The sequence below is a fragment of the Ranitomeya variabilis genome, chromosome 5 (assembly GCF_051348905.1).
Source record: "Ranitomeya variabilis isolate aRanVar5 chromosome 5, aRanVar5.hap1, whole genome shotgun sequence".
Classification (NCBI taxonomy): Eukaryota; Metazoa; Chordata; class Amphibia; order Anura; family Dendrobatidae; genus Ranitomeya; species Ranitomeya variabilis.
The window spans coordinates 437,951,206-437,971,428 of NC_135236.1; the positions used below are offsets into that span (position 1 = coordinate 437,951,206).

Below are 20,223 nucleotides of genomic sequence, written 5' to 3' on the forward strand. Positions count from 1 at the left end.
ATACTACGTTTGTTATTTCATCTCAACTCACCGCCAATACATGTGGGGGGCCTCTGTCTCCTTTCGGGGTATTTCTCTAGAGGTGAGCTAGGACTAATATTTTCCTCTGCTAGCTTTATTTAGTCCTCCGGCTGGGCTGGGCATCTAGAATCAACGTAGGCATGCTACCCGGCCACTGCTAGTTGTGCGTTAGGTTTAGTTCATGGTCAGCTCAGTTCCCATCTTCCAAGAGCTAGTTCCTATATATGCTTATGCTATGTTCTCTTGCCATTGAGATCATGACAGTTTGACCGGCCCGCAAAGTGTTAATTGTTTGGGCTGAAGCAGGAGAAAAAGAAGTGTTGAAGGGAAATTTTTTTTTTTTTTTTTTCCCCTCAGAGTTTTGCTGCCTAGCCCTTAATTGCTGTCTAGCTGCTTCTTACCTCCTCTTAACCCTTGAATGGCTCTGTGTCCACCTGTTTGTAATGGATCTTCAGAGTGTAACTGCAGGTTTGAATAATCTCGCCACGAAGGTACAAAATTTGCAAGATTTTGTTTGTCATGCACCTGTATCTGAGCCGAGAATTCCTTTGCCGGAATTTTTCTCGGGGAATAGATCCGGGTTTCAGAATTTTCGAAATAATTGCAAATTATTTTTGTCTCTGAAATCTCGCTCTGCCGGAGACCCTGCACAGCAGGTCAGGATTGTGATTTCCTTGCTCCGGGGCGACCCTCAAGACTGGGCTTTTTCATTGACACCAGGGGATCCTGCGTTGCTCAATGTGGATGCGTTTTTTCTGGCCTTGGGGTTGCTTTATGACGAACCTCATTTGGAGCTTCAGGCAGAAAAAACTTTGATGTCCCTATCTCAGGGGCAAGATGAAGCGGAAATTTACTGCCAAAGATTCCGTAAATGGTCTGTGCTTACTCAGTGGAATGAGTGCGTCCTGGCGGCGACTTTCAGAGAGGGTCTCTCTGATGCCATTAAGGATGTTATGGTGGGGTTCCCTGTGCCTGCGGGTCTGAATGAGTCCATGACAATGGCTATTCAGATCGATAGGCGTTTGCGGGAGCGCAAACCAGTGCACCATCTGGCGGTGTCCACTGAGAAGTCGCCAGAGAGTATGCAGTGTGATAGAATTCTGTCCCGAAGCGAGCGGCAGAATTTTAGACGGAAAAATGGGTTGTGTTTCTATTGTGGTGATTCTACTCATGTTATATCAGCATGCTCTAAGCGCACTAAAAAGCTTGGTAAATCTGTTTCCATTTGCACCTTACCGTCTAAATTTATTCTATCTGTGACCCTGATTTGCTCTTTGTCATCTATTACCACGGACGCCTATGTCGACTCTGGCGCCGCTTTGAGTCTTATGGATTGGTCCTTTGCCAAACGCTGTGGGTATGATTTAGAGCCTTTGGAGACTCCTATTCCTCTGAAGGGGATTGACTCCACCCCATTGGCTAATAATAAACCACAATACTGGACACAAGTAACTATGCGTATTAATCCGGATCACCAGGAGATTATTCGCTTTCTGGTGCTGTATAATCTACATGATGATTTGGTGCTAGGATTGCCTTGGTTGCAATCTCACAACCCAGTCCTCGACTGGAGAGCTATGTCTGTGTTGAGCTGGGGATGTAAGGGGGCTCATGGGAATGTACCTGTGGTTTCCATTTCATCATCCATTCCCTCTGAAATTCCTGAGTTCCTGTCTGACTATCGTGACGTCTTTGAAGAATCCAAGCTTGGTTCGTTACCTCCGCACCGAGAGTGCGATTGTGCCATAGATTTAATCCCGGGTAGTAAATACCCAAAGGGTCGTTTATTTAATCTGTCTGTGCCTGAACATGCTGCTATGCGAGAATATATAAAGGAGTCCTTGGAAAAGGGACATATTCGTCCATCGTCATCTCCCTTAGGAGCCGGTTTTTTCTTTGTGTCAAAAAAAGACGGCTCTTTGAGACCATGTATTGATTATCGGCTTTTGAATAAAATCACTGTTAAATATCAATACCCATTGCCGTTGCTGACTGATTTGTTTGCTCGCATAAAGGGGGCCAAGTGGTTCTCTAAGATTGACCTTCGTGGGGCGTATAATTTGGTGCGAATCAGGCAGGGGGATGAGTGGAAAACCGCATTTAATACGCCCGAGGGCCACTTTGAGTATTTAGTGATGCCTTTTGGTCTTTCTAATGCTCCGTCAGTTTTCCAGTCCTTTATGCATGATATTTTTCGCGATTATTTGGATAAATTTATGATTGTGTATCTGGATGATATTCTGATTTTTTCGGATGACTGGGACTCTCATGTCCAGCAAGTCAGGAGGGTTTTTCAGGTTTTGCGGTCTAATTCTTTGTGTGTGAAGGGTTCGAAGTGTGTTTTTGGGGTACAGAGGATTTCCTTTTTGGGATATATTTTTTCCCCCTCTTCCATTGAAATGGATCCTGTCAAGGTTCAAGCTATTTGTGATTGGACGCAGCCCTCTTCTCTTAAGAGTCTTCAGAAATTTTTGGGCTTTGCTAACTTTTATCGTCGATTTATTGCTGGTTTTTCGGATATTGCTAAGCCATTGACCGATTTGACTAAGAAGGGTGCTGATGTTGCTGATTGGTCCCCTGATGCTGTGGAGGCCTTTCGGGAGCTTAAGCGCCGTTTTTCCTCTGCCCCTGTGTTGCGTCAGCCTGACGTTGCTCTACCTTTTCAGGTTGAGGTCGACGCTTCTGAGATCGGAGCTGGGGCAGTGTTGTCGCAGAAAAGTTCTGACTGCTCCGTGATGAGGCCTTGTGCCTTCTTTTCCCGTAAATTTTCGCCCGCTGAGCGGAATTATGATGTTGGGAATCGGGAGCTTTTGGCCATGAAGTGGGCTTTTGAGGAGTGGCGCCATTGGCTTGAGGGGGCCAGACATCAGGTGGTGGTATTGACTGACCACAAAAATTTGATTTATCTTGAGACCGCCAGGCGCCTGAATCCTAGACAGGCGCGCTGGTCATTATTTTTCTCTCGGTTTAATTTTGTGGTGTCATACCTACCGGGTTCTAAGAATGTTAAGGCGGATGCCCTTTCTAGGAGTTTTGAGCCTGACTCGCCTGGTAACTCTGAGCCCACAGGTATCCTTAAGGATGGAGTGGTATTGTCAGCCGTTTCTCCAGACCTGCGGCGGGCCTTGCAGGAGTTTCAGGCGGAGAGACCTGATCGTTGCCCACCTGATAAACTGTTTGTTCCTGATGATTGGACCAGTAGAGTCATCTCTGAGGTTCATTCTTCTGCGTTGGCAGGTCATCCTGGCATTTTTGGTACCAGGGATTTGGTGGCAAGGTCCTTCTGGTGGCCTTCCCTGTCACGAGATGTGCGAGGCTTTGTGCAGTCTTGTGACGTTTGTGCTCGGGCCAAGCCTTGTTGTTCTCGGGCTAGTGGATTATTGTTGCCCTTGCCTATTCCTAAGAGGCCTTGGACGCACATCTCGATGGATTTTATTTCAGATCTGCCTGTTTCTCAGAAGATGTCTGTCATCTGGGTGGTGTGTGACCGTTTTTCTAAGATGGTCCATTTGGTTCCTCTGCCCAAGTTACCTTCTTCTTCCGAGTTGGTTCCTCTGTTTTTTCAAAATGTTGTTCGTTTGCATGGTATTCCTGAGAATATCGTTTCTGACAGAGGGACCCAATTCGTGTCTAGATTTTGGCGGGCATTCTGTGCTAGGATGGGCATAGATTTATCTTTTTCGTCCGCTTTCCATCCTCAGACGAATGGCCAGACCGAGCGGATTAATCAGACCCTGGAGACATATCTGAGGTGTTTTGTGTCTGCTGACCAGGATGATTGGGTTGCTTTTTTGCCATTGGCGGAGTTCGCTCTCAATAATCGGGCCAGCTCTGCCACTTTGGTGTCCCCGTTTTTCTGTAATTCGGGGTTTCATCCTCGATTTTCCTCTGGTCAGGTGGAATCTTCGGATTGTCCTGGAGTGGATGCTGTGGTGGAGAGATTGCATCAGATCTGGGGGCAGGTGGTGGACAATTTGAGGTTGTCCCAGGAGAAGACTCAGCTTTTTGCCAACCGCCACCGTCGTGTTGGTCCTCGGCTTTCTGTTGGGGATTTGGTGTGGTTGTCTTCTCGTTTTGTCCCTATGAGGGTCTCTTCTCCTAAGTTTAAGCCTCGGTTTATCGGCCCGTATAAGATATTGGAGATTCTTAACCCTGTTTCCTTCCGTTTGGACCTCCCTGCATCCTTTTCTATTCATAACGTTTTTCATCGGTCATTATTGCGCAGGTATGAGGTACCGGTTGTGCCTTCCGTTGAGCCTCCTGCTCCGGTGTTGGTTGAGGGTGAGTTGGAGTACGTTGTGGAGAAAATCTTGGACTCTCGTGTTTCCAGACGGAGACTCCAGTATCTGGTCAAGTGGAAGGGATACGGCCAGGAGGATAATTCTTGGGTGAATGCATCTGATGTTCATGCCTCCGATCTGGTTCGTGCCTTTCATAGGGCCCATCCTGATCGCCCTGGTGGTTCTGGTGAGGGTTCGGTGCCCCCTCCTTGAGGGGGGGGTACTGTTGTGAATTTGGATTCTGGGCTCCCCCGGTGGCTACTGGTGGAATTGAACTGGTGTCTTCATCTTCTCTGTTCACCTGTTCCCATCAAGATGTGGGAGTCGCTATATAACCTTGCTGCTCTGTTAGTTGCTTGCCGGTCAACAATGTTATCAGAAGCCTCTCTGTGCTTGTTCCTGCTCCTAGACAACTACTAGATAAGTTGGACTCTTGTCCATGTTTGTTTTTGCATTTTGTTCCAGTTCACAGCTGTAGTTTCGTTACTGTGTCTGGAAAGCTCTTGTGAACGGGAATTGCCACTCTGGTGTTATGAGTTAATGCCAGAGTTTTAAAGTAATTTCTGGATGGTGTTTTTGATAGGGTTTTCAGCTGACCATGAAAGTGTCCTTTCTGTCTTCTGCTATGTAGTAAGTGGACCTCAAATTTGCTAAACCTATTTTCATACTACGTTTGTTATTTCATCTCAACTCACCGCCAATACATGTGGGGGGCCTCTGTCTCCTTTCGGGGTATTTCTCTAGAGGTGAGCTAGGACTAATATTTTCCTCTGCTAGCTTTATTTAGTCCTCCGGCTGGGCTGGGCATCTAGAATCAACGTAGGCATGCTACCCGGCCACTGCTAGTTGTGCGTTAGGTTTAGTTCATGGTCAGCTCAGTTCCCATCTTCCAAGAGCTAGTTCCTATATATGCTTATGCTATGTTCTCTTGCCATTGAGATCATGACAGTTCCCAGTAGCGCTGGGGTTCGCCAGAAGGGGATCCATAATGAATCTGACCTCCTGGTAACTCCAGCTAAGGCTGCCGGAATGGCGGGATTCTGCCAGCCTTAGCTGGGGTTACCAGAAGGTCAGATCCATTACGGATCCCTTCCTGGCGGATCCCAGCACTAGTTGGAATGCATCCTTACCTTGCAATTGTAAAATAAATTTTGAAAAGTATTTTTATTTGAGTTATTCCGTGTTATTTGCACACAGGCCTAAAAGGCCCCAGGTGCGTGAATATGGGGTAGTCCCAAAAAAAGGTTGTTATACCGAAATGCCTATAACATAAAAATATATGAACAACTGGAAATTACTAACAACTATATACCTGAGGAATACCTAGATTTTCAAAATTCTAACTAAAGTAATTTTACAGAAAATAGAAAACAAGTAACCTGGCAGGCCTGCAAGGCCCCAGGTATGCGTCCGCCAGCCTTAGCTGGGGTCACCAGGAGGTCAGATCCATTACGGAATCCCGTCCTGGCGGACCCCTGCGCTAGTCAGAATGCATCCTTACTTTGCAATAAACTTTGAAAAGTATTTTTATTTGAGTTATTCCATGATAATTGTAAACAGGCCTAAAAGGCCCCAGGTTCGTGAATGTGTAGATTTCTATGGGTATGCGTTCTAGGGTTAAACAGAAGATCGATACGATCAGAGAAAGCTTTGGCCCACAGCACCCAAAGTCCTTCTTAGCCGCTCAGCCCTGTTCCTCGAAAACCAGCTTCTCCACCATGACAGATCAGCTCTCCACCCTCCTGTTAAAATCACACCTCACCACGTGCACGCTTGACCCGCTCCCGTCTCACCTCATCCCTAACTTTGCCACAGTCTTCTGCCCAACTCTAGCACACCTCCTAAACCTCTCACTTACACATGGTGTTTCTCCCTCATCCTTCAAACATGCCTCGATCACACCTATCCTCAAAAAGCCATCCCTCGATCCATCCTCTGTGTCTAGCTATCGCCCGATATCTCTTCTCCCTTATGCCTCAAAACTACTGGAACAGCATGTCCATCATGAACTGTCCTCCCACCTCTCCTCCTGCTCCCTCTTTGACCGGTTACAATCTGGCTTCCGACTTCATCACTCAACTGAAACTGCTCTAACTAAAGTCACCAATGACCTACTAACCACCAAGAGCAAGCAACAATACTCTGTCCTCCTTCTCCTGGACCTGTCTTCTGCCTTCAACACTATGGACCATTCCCTCCTGCTACAGATTCTCTCATCTCTTGGCATCACAGACTTGGCCCTATCCTGGATCTCATCATATCTAACAGACCGAACATTCAGTGTCTCCCTCTCCCACACCACCTCCTCACCTTTCCCCTGTCTGTTGATGTTTCTCAGGGCTCAGTTCTAGGATCCCTAATCGTCTCCATCTACACCTTCAACCTAGGACAGCTCATAGAATTGCACGGTTCGCAGTATCATCTCTACGCCGATGACATGCAGATCTACCTATCTGGACCTGACCTCACCTCCTTACTGACCAAAATCCCACAATGTATGTCTGCTATTTCAGCCTTCTTTTCTGCTCGCTTTCTAAAACTAAATATGGACAAAACAGAATTCATCATCTTTCCATCTCACTTTACCCCTCCACCAGACTTATCCATCAATGTCAATGGCTGCTCACTGTCGCCAGTCCCGCATTCTCGGTGCCTCGGGGTGATCCTCGACTCTGCCCTCTCTTTCAAGCCACATATCCAAGCCCTTGCCTCCTCCTGCTGACTCAAACTCAAAAATATTTCCCCGATCCGGGCATTCCTTGACCATGAAACCACAAAAACATTAGTGCATGCCCTTGTCTTCTACTCTAAGGCCTCCCCTCTAGCACTCTGGCACTACTCCAATCCATCCTACACTCTGCTGCCCGACTAATCCACCTGTGTCCCTGCTATTCCCCAGCCTCTCCCCTATGCCAAGCCCTTCACTGGCTTCATATTGTCACTGGCTCCAGTTCAAAGCCCTAACCATGACATACAAAGCCATCCACAACCTGTCCCCTCCATACATCTGTAACATGGACTCCCGGTACTTACCTACACGCAACCTTCGATCCTCTCAAGATCTCATTCTCTACTCTCCTCTCATCTCTTCTTCCCACAACCGCATACAAGACTTCCCCTGTGCTTCCACCATACTCTGGAACTCTCTACCCCAACACATCAGACTCTCGCCTACCACGGAAACCTTCAAAAAAGAACCTGAAGACCGACCTCTTCCAACAAGCCTACAGCCTGCAATGATCCTCAGTCTGCTGAACGGCCGCATAACCAGCTCTACCCTTCCCTTGTGTATCCTCACTCACTGTAGACTGTGAGCCCTCACGGGCAGGGTCCTCTCTCCTTCTGTACCTGTGTGTGCCTTGTTTTCTTCTCATGTTTATTGTACTTGTCTATATTTGCCCCTTTTCACATGTAAAGTGCCATGCAATAAATGGCACTATAAAAATGTCTAATAATAATAACATACCCTAAAGGGTTTTCATCTTTCAGAAAACCTCTTTTTTTTATTTTTGCTGTTTTTTTTTTGCCAAACAGGCAATCCCTGCATGTGTTGCGGCTGCCAGACATGCAGCCGCAGGAACTCGAACATATTATTCGAGCACGCTGAAGCCACTGTTAGAACCCGAGCATGCTCCAATAACACCTTATCCCAGCACGGTCGCTCATCATAAGAAGTAACATTATCATTTTAATCTCCTAATAAAACTATATGAAGCTACAACCTCACTAACCCCTGACTTCTGAGGCATCTTTATGTTCTGTTATTTCTTTTGCCGCTGAGACTTTTAATTCCAGTGTAGTATGACTGGTCGATATTCGGTTACATGTTATTATCTGTCATAGAATGACAAAGCAGTGGTTTGCAAAATCAGGGGAACATAAAATTACATTGGTAAGGTTTTGGTTACTGTGTCTGATGTTTAGTGCTATTAATCATAAGGATGAATCTGTTCCAAAAAAAGTTAATAAGCGCACATGAGAGATGAAATCTGTGTGAGAAGAAGTAAATGCACTAACAACTTTTTCCTATGTAGAACTTCTGAAAGCGTTAAGGATTTTGCTTGATTGAACATCCAAAGGACTATTGTCTCACATCTGTGATTGTCAACATTTTAGAGTATTTCATAGTTATAAACCACTCACACAGTTGTCATTGTCTATGGAGGAGAAGATTTATTGGATTAAGAATGGATATGCTGTGAGTGCATATATGGCTTATCACTGAGCACCATCTACAATCCAGCCCTTCACAACTACTGTATCCATAGTCTATCTTCATAAATATATTTACATACTAAAATAGTATAATCATCTTGATTTAGTATAAAAAAGAACGTGTTATTGGTCATGCATATTTATTTTTTATTTGGTGTAAATGTTCTCATGAACCTAGCATGGCATATTCCTTTTTTTAATTTTTCCTATGCCTCTCTGTTCCTGAGATATGGCCTCCCTCTTTCCTGTATATAAATTTATTCTTGTGGTCCTGAAGAAGAGTCCAAAATAGAGGAGTTAATGGCCATGCCCAATTGGCTAAATAAACTAGTTTTAGGAAAGATAGGGCTAAACCTCAGGACTGGCCAAGCGCAACAACAAAAGACAAGGAATGTCAGATTCAGGTAAACAAAATACATATTGTTGGCCAGTGACGTTTTTTTTTTAGGTAGCTGATTTGGTCTATCGATTGTGGGTAGCTTACCAGAGAAGCCAAAGTTTACTTAAATCTACTGAAAAACATGAAATAACAATTTTTTTGCAGAATTTCTTGCCCTGGGAACCAACAAACCTCTTCATATGATGGGATCTCCAAGTACTGTTGGCATGTATTGCTAAACACCACTAGTTTTCCACCATATATCGACAGGAATGTGGAGATACAACCAGGTGGCCTGGACCGTTTCTAAGCTACAGCAGACATATAAGGCTACATTCTCACATATGTGTGATACTTACTAGTGCTGTGAGCTTTTTCTCGGACTGCCCCCTTGACCCATAGTTTTTTGGATCCATAAACACGTTTCCTAATTAAATACATGCCTCCAGTTTGTCAGACTCCGAGCATGCCCCATTCTCATCCGTTTTGTGGATCTGTCTTTGGGAATAGACAGAGATGAAACTAGGAAAACATATTTTGTACTTCAAAGCTCCATCCAAGTTTCATCCATTTTAATGGAGACATTGTTGAGAGTCAATAGATAACAAAAAGTTCACACAGTCCACTTGCTTCAGTGGAAAAAAAGAGGAAAAGAAAAAACATATGTAGCTCCGATGACACTTGAGAAAAAAAATCTGCCCGTTTCTCTCACATGGTAATACTCACACGGACGTGTTTTCGAAGCATTAGGGTCACTGCTTAGAAAACAAAAAATGAAGAAAAAACAATATGGATGCCAGGAAATACTTATAACAAGGCTGGAGTTTCCCATTTTATTTCTTATTTATGTTCTCTTTCTGTTCAGGACCTGGATTAAACCAGTACTAATTCTAATTTTAGGTAAACTCTGTTTATTATTAACTATAACTATGACCCATGCATTTGCACAATTGATTGAAACTGGTTTAGGTATGTAGCTCCAGTCAATCATTACATGGCATTCATTCAACTAGAGAACAGACCAGGAATCACACATCTTTAAATCAGGTACAGGAGAATTTCTATATCTCGAAAATATTTTGTAGTTTGCTACAATGTGTTTTATACTGGTCATATGATTAGCATCATTTACCGGATAAGCTTTGGGATTCATTTTGATTTGCGTAATATATGCAAAGTATACTAATTGTTCCTCATTAAATTATAAGTTTACATATGCTATATATGCTATATACAGTAGATATATACAAATACTACTAACTCTTAGGCATGAAAAGAGGACAAAATGTTTATATATATATATATATATATATATATATATATATATATATATATATATAGTATATACACGCACAACTCAAAAAAAAATAAAGGGAACACTTAAACAACACAATGTAACTCCAAGTCAATCACGCTTCTGTGAAATCAACCTGTCCGATTATGAGGCAGCACTGATTGTGTATCAATTTCTCCTGCCGCTGTGCAAATGGAGCAGATAGCAGTTAGACATGATAAGCAATTAGCAATTATAAAAAATTATAAAGGAGTGGTTCTGCAGGGGGTGACCACAGACAATTTCTCTATTCTCATCCTTTTTGGCTGTTATTTTGGTCACTTTTGAATTTTGTCATTGCTCTTATTGCTCATCCAGAATGGCACATCAATGCAAGCTGTAGCCAGAAGGGTAGAGGTATCTGTCAGCATAGTGTCCAGAGCATGGAGCAGATATCAGGAGACAGACCAGTACACCAGGAGATGTGGAGGGGGCCATAAGAGGACAACAACACAGCAGCAGGGCCATTACCTCCTCCTTTGTGCAAGGAGAAACAGGAGAAGCAGTGCCAGAGCTCCAGCAGGCCACTAACATTCATGTGTTTGCTCAAACTGTCAGAAACAGACTCCATGAGGGTGATATGATGGCCCGACTTCCACAAGTGGATGTTGTGCTTACAGCCCAACACCATGCAGGGCAATTGGCATTTGCCAGAGTACACCAAGATTTGCAGATTCAACATTGATGACCTGTGCTCTTCACGGATGACCGCATGTTCACACTGAGCACATGTGACAGACATGACAGTCTGAAGATGCTTTGGAGAATGTTCTGCTGCCTGCAACATACTCCAGCATGACCGATCTGGCAGTGGGTCATTAATGGTGTGGGGAGGCATTACTTTAGAGGGCCACACAGCCCTCCATGTGCTAGTCAGAGGTACCCTGACTGGCATTAGGTACCGGGATGAGATCCTCAGACCCATTGTGAGACAATATGCAGGTGCAGTGGGTTCTGAGTTCCTTCTGATGCATGACAGTGCTAGGCCCTTATGTGGCTGATATGTGTCAGCAGTTCCTGCAAGATGAAAGCATTGAGGCTATGGACTGACCTGCCCATTTCCCAGGCCTGAATCCAATTGAGTACTTCTGGGACATCATGTCTTGTTCTATCCACCAATGTCACGTTGCCCCACAGACTGTCCAGGAGTTGACGGATTCTTTAGTCCAGGTCTGGTAGGAGATTCCTCAGGAGACCATCTGCTGCCTCATCAGGACTATGCCCAGGCATTGTAGGGCGGTCATACAGGCATGTGGAGACCACACACACTACTGAGCATCATTTCTTTTTGAGGCATTTCCACTGAAGTTGGATCAACCTGTAATTTGATTTTCCACCTTGATTTTGAGTATCATTCCAAATCCAGACCTCCATGGGATATTAATTTTGACTTATATTGATCATTTTTATGTTTTATTGTTCCCAACGCATTCCACTATGTAATGAATAGAGATCTGCTACTGGAATATTTCATTCAGCGATATCTAGGATGTGGGATTTTGGTGTTCCCTGTATTCTTTGAGCAGTGTGTGTGTATGTATGTATGTATATATATATATATATATATATATATATATATATATATATATATATATACATACAGCTATGGCAAAAATTAAGAGTCCACTGCAAAATGTTCAGTTTGTCTGATTTTTCTCTTTATAGGTATATTTTTGAGTAAAATGTAAAGTGTTATTTTAGTCTATAAACTTCTAACAACATGTCTCCGAATTTCCAAGCAATAATCTTTGTATTTTTTTTCTGACAAAGAAAAATGGTCAAATTTTAAAAAACAAACAGGGATTTCAGAACTCAAATAATGCAAAGAAAACAAGTTCATAATCATTTAGAAACAACAATACTAATGTTTTAACCCAGGAAGAGTTCAGAAATCAATATTTTGTGGAATGACCATGATTTTTAATCACAGCTTTCATGCGTCTTGACATGCTTTCCACCAGTCTTTCACACTGCTTCTGGCGCAAAAATGTAAGCCGTTCTTCTTTGTGTGATGGCTTGTGATTATCCATCATCCTCTTGATTACATTCCAGATGCTTACGATGGGGTTCAGGTCTGGAGATTGGGCTGCCCATGACAGGCTTTTGATGTGGTGGCCTCTTAATTTTTGCCAAAGCTGTATGTCTATATATATATATATATATATATATATATATATATATATATATAATCTTAAGCTTGTCTTTTAGCATAGTGAATGTACAATTTTACAGTAGTTTCACGGTTTCACTTTTTTTTATAACAGAACATGTTTTATTTGGATCAGGATAGTCATGGCGATGCTTCTCCACACTCTGGAGAGAATAAACTGTTTCTGGTCTTCTTGAATGCTCAGTGACTAATTGAATGTACTCATGAGTGCAATGTAGCGTTCTGCGGTATCATTCACGATTTTCAATCCAGCGACTTTTGAGGATGTATCGATGACACTTGCATTAGTGTGCCATAGACAAGGATCTTGATGAAGAAAATCTTGGGTTATTTCCAGTGCAACAAACAGTTTTTTGTGTGTTGGACGCTTGTGTTTTCATTTTGAAAAGTCCTGCATGCTGCGATTTTGGACTGATTTTAAAAGATAGTAGTAGCTACTATTTTTCCCACTGCAGCGTAAAACAGCCCCTGTGAAACAACACTACAAATAGTATAAACCTATAAAAAGACTACACTGTAAATGTGACTCGGTCACCAGGTTTTTGCTATGTAGTTAGAACACCATAATGTAGGAAGAGAGACTTTGATTCCAGCTATGTATCACTTACTGTGTTTTGCTGTTTCAATACAATCAGTGTTTTATCAGTTGGATATTATCACTGCAGGACAAGCTGACTCGTGCATCTTAGTCCAACCTTGTCCCAGCACTGATTAGAAGCTTTCGATAACTATACAATGTACACAGAAAGCTTTGGTGTGGGTAGGTTTAACACAGCTCAACAATTTAGTTCTACTAGTTTTACTAACTAGAAAACTAATGCTATCATAATTTCTGCACCCCCAGTAAGCTAGTGAAACATTGCTAGAATCAGGGTCTCTGACCCTACCTTATGCTGGTGTCAGAATACACAGCAAAATCTGCTGACAGATTTCCTTGAAGGCTCCGGTAACAGGTAAACTATCAAATGGTCTTCCCTATTTATACTTGTTATGTATCAGAATGAAGATTTATTATCTGATCAGTAACAGTAATCACAGATACAATTTCTTCTTTCCATTCATTATTTCTTCTTGGTTAAATATTGACTTTGGTTTCCATTACACAGGACTTTCCCACAGTGCTTTGGCAAGTGAAGTCATTGATCTTGCAGCTCCACTTTAATTTGAGGTCTGCTGTAAAGTGTTGGTGTAGGTCAAGGCCATTGTGGTGAACAGAAGTCTTGCGGCTAGAGATTACGTTTGTGTTTGGCCCCGCTCATATTAGTTAGATAGTGTTATGCTCGGGGCATTGATCGCTTAGATTTGATTCATGGCACAAACTACATAATGTATTTTGCTGCCATTTGAAATACTGTAGATTTCCTAATACGTATGCGTTTTGGGTTAGAATTGCTTGTAAACTGCTGAGCTATTGGTATTCAAAATTGTAGTTTGTTAGTAGAGATATATGACATAATGCCGTAAGAATAATTGCTTTCTATGTTTTGCACTTATTTTTATCTATTGGCCTAGTCAGTGTTTATATAGCATTTCTGGCTGGGAGATCATAAAGGGAGAGAACTTCTAAAATGTCCCTTTTAGTCTTCTTGAATTTTCTTACATTAAGAAATAGCAGTAATAAACATTTGAGCTTTTCCATAGGAGAGATGCTCAGGGGAGGTTGGAAGATGTGATTTGCAGTCCTTGACCCTTTCCTTAGCATTTCTACAAAGCTTTATAACAACATTTCTAAAATAGGTTCTTGTAGAGATGAGCGGATTGAGTTTGAGTCGAATTTCTTGAAATTAGTGGTACCATGTGAATTCGAACTATTTGCGATCCAATTTGCAAGGTTTAAAAAACAAACATACGTTTCCTGGACAACATTGAGGTGAATTGTGAAAGGTCAACAAATGGTAAAGAACACTCAACCTGATTCTCACCACTACGCACCACTCATCTCTCTGGCCACTCAGCTACTTGCTACCTACTGTCCTATTCTCAGACTCTCGTCTTTCAGCCATCACACTCCTACTCTGCTTGTTCCTCACTCTAGGCCGGTACTTCTGGCTGTGACCAGGCCTCAGTGGTTCCTGTGATTCGTAATGTCGGTACATTATAATGACAGAACATGTGCCGTGAATTTACAATGCGCAGTTACCACCGAGGCGTTGTCATTTCCAAAAATCTCAGCGTATAGTGAACAACTGGCAGATGAGGTGCGTGACAGCTGAAATAAGTAGGCCTGAGGACCAAAATGATGTCGAAACTGGGGCAGTCTGCCAGGTGAGTGGTGAGGTGATTGAGTTTAACTGGTGAATTCAAATTTCAATTAATCCGTGCATCACTATTGCTTTGCATTATTTTTTGCTTGTAAAAACTGGTAGTATCCTAGAGAAGAAGTTATACTGATCTGTTCCTTCAGATTTGACTAAGCATGAGTGTAATATAAATGGCACTTTGTATAAGTGCAGGATATACAGCATAATGGGGCATATTCACTAATCAAATTGAATTTGAATTTTATATTTAAGGGAAGTTGTCGATTCCAGAAACGTTATGTACTAGCAGATATAGTGCTAAATTGTAGGTGAGTAGCGTTTAAATCATGCCTGGCTGCCTAACTGGAGCTGCAGCTGCAGGGTGAAAATAAAGTTATATTCTCCCTGCAGCCGCTCTCTTCTAGTTATAGTGGAGGGTGCGGCAAGTGGTTACAGTCACATCTTATACGGTAAGTACACTGTAATCAATTCCTGCCTGCTCTGCAGACACACAGACACACACACACACACAGACTGAAGAGCAGGCTGTCAATCATTGTGCTGGGAGTGATTACAATGCACTCACTGTATAATTAGCGGCAACAGGAAGCCAGCAGCTGAAGGGAGAATGTAAGATCATTTTCTAATTTAAACCAGTCCAACGTGATTTGAAATCCTTATTAGCTGCAGCTAACTGGTATGTCTCCTGGTAAATCGCGTTCTGGATGTGACAAGTTCTCATTAAATAAAGCCAGATTGGCCAAATGCATCTCTCTAAACCTTCTTCTTTCAACCACAATGAACCTACCACAATTTTTACAAAATACCTGAATTACAATGACATATTAAATCTCAGAAAGACATGATCTGGATTGTAAAAACTGGTCACTGGAGAAAGTGATGCCAGGAAAGATCTGCCATAGTTGGCAATTTAGAGGCCAGGGTTTTATGCTATTTAATGGTTTTCATCTTTAAATTCATCCAATGCAACTGGTTTATGCTGTCTAAACTTGTTGACTTTGCTATTTACATGCAGAACACTTATTATTTCTAGACATGTAGCAAACAAACCAAATGTCACGGTGAATATTGACTGTCTATGTAATCTTTACACTTGATCTGTATACTTTTTACAAGACCTCTAACCAGTTTGTGTTGTGCACAGTAACTTTCCTGTCCTGAAGAAAAGCATTTATTGCACAACTGTCGGTACCAAGAAATACTTGGCATCAGTGCTGTGCTCCGTCGCTCTAACTTGGGCAATAACATCATTTTTGTGTGTACCCTAGACTTCCAGGACCTTCCCGGGTGCCAGCTGCAGGCAGCAGTACCAAGGGTCAGGGAACAGCGAATCTAAATCGTAGAAGTCAGAGCTTTAACAGCATTGACAAAAACAAACCACCTCAATATGCAAATGGAAATGATAAAGGTAAGCCGGATGAAATGTTCGAATGAATGAACAGCAGATCTTTGTGTCTTGTCTGATTGTTTATTATATTTGCTACATAGTGGCTATTGTGTGTACTATTCTATGATAACACTCAATGGAGATCTCAATTCTCTCTTCCAGTGTACTTGAATATAAATATATCCTGATCAGTGATTTAAGAGTGTTACTGGCTTTTATACTATATATCATACTGGTTACCGCTTTTACCTATTCTATAAGCAAATTGTATATTTATACTAGCTCCACGGGCTCTTAATGTGAATACATACTTAAATAGTGCTAGGCTAGCCAATGACATATGTACGGGTATATTACAGAAAATAATAAAATAATAAACCACTGCTTGTCTCCTTAAATATTACTGCATTGTTACTTGGAACATTTCAAGACTTTGCCAATTGCTATAATCTTCTGGCTGGCCACCAGATGGGGACAATGTCTAGGAAATGTTTTTCTGGCTTTATCTTTAGCATTCAGCCTTTATTCCAGCTTGGGAATTGATGCTGATAACCATTGTAATTAACTGTACAGAATTATTTGCTTCATAGCCTACAAGTGCTACATATAAATGATTGTACCCTTATGATCGGATTTAAAAAGAGCTGAATATTTTATGTTCCTATGGATTTATATTTATAAATATTGTAATGTTGTGCAGAAGAAAATTGCTAGATGGTATGTTTCTTTCAAAGTGTATCATCATTGCAGAGCAGCAGGCGGGGCACATGCTGATGTTACAGGCATCGTTGTGCGCTCGTACAGAAATGGCTGCAGCGCACGCTGCGTCTTAGGTGATTGCCGATGCAAAGGATTATTTTGTCTAGTTCAGCATTTCTATCTTGCTCACATTTTCTTTGATGAATTGCTGTGATTTTATAGCATCGCATCCTAATAAGTTCACTGTGTGCTTTCTTTAAAACTTCATGTTCTAGATGTCGATAATCAATCGGATTGGCTTTAAAGTTGGTGCATCTCTAGGCACTTGAAATGCACTTTGAATAAGTAATATATTCTATTATCTCAATATATAATCTTATAAATAATATCTAAAAATAAATAGCACCTACTCTTTCCATAAGACAATAATATTGAAAGGGAGATATTTATATTTTTAGCTTTCTAAGTATAATAATTTACCGACATAGTAAAGTGATTGTTTTAACAATGTTCTCTTCATCTCTGATCTGTTTTTATTAGCTTTTTTTTTTACTTAAAGGGAATCTGTCAGCAGCGCTTTGCTATGTAATCTGAGGATAGCATGAGGTAGGGGTTAAAAGACTGAATTCATGAATATGTCACTTATCAGGGTGTGTGCTGTTTACTTTACAATTAAGGTTTTATATCCAGGACATTATCCTTGCTGGAACTTGTTGCCTCTTGTCAAGTGGTCCAACCCCCTTCCCCCCCGCTGTGATAAGCAGCTCACTGCCAATAGACAGTGCAGACAGACAGCTGTGGTGTGGGCGGGGTTAGCTTTCTCAGCTCTGCTGCATTCTACATGGAAGAGCTCTGAGTTGTGCTGCTTTCAGATATGGAAGCAAAAATCTGGTGACTGATTCCCTTTAAAGGAGCTGGGAAAGAGTTATTTAGCAAAAGTAGGTTACATAGTTACATAGTTATTAAGGTTGAAAGAAGACTGTAAGTCCATCTAGTTCAACCCATAGCCTAGCCTAACATGCCCTAACATGTTGATCCAGGGGAAGGCAAAAAAACCCCATGTGGCAAAGAGTAACTCCACCATGGGGAAAAAAATTCCTTCCCGACTCCACATACGGCAATCAGACTAGTTCCCTGGATCAACGCCTTATCAAGGAATCTAGTGTATATACCCTGTAACATTATACTTTTCCAGAAAGGCATCCAGTCCCCTCTTAAATTTAATTAATGAATCACTCATTACAACATCATACGGCAGAGAGTTCCATAGTCTCACTGCTCTTACAGTAAAGAATCCGCGTCTGTTATTATGCTTAAACCTTCTTTCCTCCAGACGTAGAGGATGCCCCCTTGTCCCTGTCTCAGGTCTATGATTAAAAAGATCATCAGAAAGGTCTTTGTACTGTCCCCTCATATATTTATACATTAACATAAGATCACCCCTTAGTCTTCGTTTTTCCAAACTAAATAGCCCCAAGTGTAATAACCTATCTTGGTATTGCAGACCCCTCAGTCCTCTAATAACCTTGGTCGCTCTTCTCTGCACCCGCTCCAGTTCAGCTATGTCTTTCTTATACACCGGAGACCAGAACTGTGCACAGTATTCTAAGTGTGGTCGAACTAGTGACTTGTATAGAGGTAAAATTATGTTCTCCTCATGAGCATCTATGCCTCTTTTAATACATCCCATTATTTTATTTGCCTTTGTAGCAGCTGCCTGACACTGGCCACTGAATATGAGTTTGTCATCCACCCATACTCCCAGGTCTTTTTCATTGATGGTTTTGCCCAGAGTTTTAGAATTAAGCACATAGTTATACATCTTATTACTTCTACCCAAGTGCATGACCTTACATTTATCCCCATTAAAGCTCATTTGCCATTTATCAGCCCAAGCTTCTAGTTTACATAAATCATCCTGTAATATAAAATTGTCCTCCCCTGTATTGATTACCCTGCAGAGTTTAGTGTCATCTGCAAATATTGAAATTCTACTCTGAATGCCCCCTACAAGGTCATTAATAAATATGTTAAAAAGAAGAGGGCCCAATACTGACCCCTGTGGTACCCCACTGCTAACCGCGACCCAGTCCGAGTGTGCTCCATTAATAAGGTTGGATTCCTTATGACCACAATGCAGACCATGTATACTGAGCAGCTATAATATCAGCTTTAAGTCAATAACTTTTATCTTCTTACAATGGCACCTATCAAGGGGTAGGATATATTAGACACTGAGTTAACAGTCAGTCCTTGAAGATGATGTGCTGGAATCTGAAAAAAAAAGTGCCTAATTTTATGAATGACTTTTATATGAGGTAAATTGTGATGGCTAAACTGCAAAATGGCCTGTATCTGCGGCAGTTAGTAACTACCAAAAGTGATCCAAGTAAGGACAACAAATGGACTGGTGTCAGGATAGTAGCCATCCAAGTGTCAGTGATGCCTGTGGAGAATAAAAGTTGGCCCATTTAGTCCAGTCTCAGAAAAGCAACTGTAGCACAAACTGCTGAAAAACTTAAAGGGAACCTGTCACATTGCTGTAAGTAGTCTGTGGGCAGCCTGGTAAAGAGAAGGAGAAGCTGAGCAGAATGATATATAGGTTTGTTGGAAAAGATACAGTATAGCTTGTCCACTGTCCATTGAAATCTCTAGTGTTTTTATGTTTACGAGTCCAGTGGGCGGTCCTACTAGTGACTGACAGCTGTCTGTATATGCACAGTCATATCGGGAAGACTGATAATAACTGAATAGGTCCACCCACTGGACTTAAATGTGTATGAACTCAGGGATTTCAGAATAAACTTACTTAGAATTTTATATAGATTTTGGTGACATGATGACCCCTGTACATTGTTTCACACTCTATAAGTGAGCATCAGGACTGGACCATGGTGGCCTGGTCTAATGAATATTATATGGGTCACTTGCTTGGGGAAGAGATATCACCAGGACGCACTGTGAAGAAGGGAAGCCAGTAGAGGAAATGTGATGCTTTGGCATTGTTCTATCGAGAATCATTGGGTCCTGGTATCCATGTACATGTTACTGTGACATATACTAGCTACCTAAAATAGTTGTAGATCGAGCATACCTCTCTTTGTCAGCTTCCTCCCTAATCACAGTGGTATCTTTTAGTAGGATAGGGCACTCTGCCAAACTACAAAAGTTATTAATGACTGAGTTCAAAAATATAACAAAGAGTTCAAGGAGAAGATTTGGCCTCCAAATTCCCCAGATCTCAATCTGACCTTCTGTGGGATGTGTTGGAGCAATGAGTCTGATCCTTTGTGGTCCCACCTCACAGTGCACAGAACTTATAGTACTTGGTGCCAGATACCAGAGAAGACCTTCAGTGGTCCTGTTGAGTATATGCCATGAAGTAAGTATCATGTAAAAACAATATTTATTTAGTCAGCCAATGTGTTCTATGAGGGAAATAAATAATACAGATGATTACATAGAATTTATTATATAA

The 20,223-nt window shown here is 41.9% G+C and overlaps 1 protein-coding gene across 5 annotated transcripts in view; it reads left to right on the forward strand.

Annotated features, from left to right (window-relative positions):
- The window catches only part of NAV3 (neuron navigator 3), an 898,866-nt gene that overhangs the window by 707,359 nt on the left and 171,284 nt on the right, over positions 1 to 20,223 (forward strand). For all 5 annotated transcript variants that reach the window (XM_077265345.1, XM_077265346.1, XM_077265343.1 and 2 more), the window contains one exon: positions 15,928 to 16,067. In XM_077265345.1, the coding sequence (XP_077121460.1) occupies positions 15,928 to 16,067 (140 nt within the window). The remainder of the gene's footprint in view (positions 1 to 15,927; positions 16,068 to 20,223) is intronic.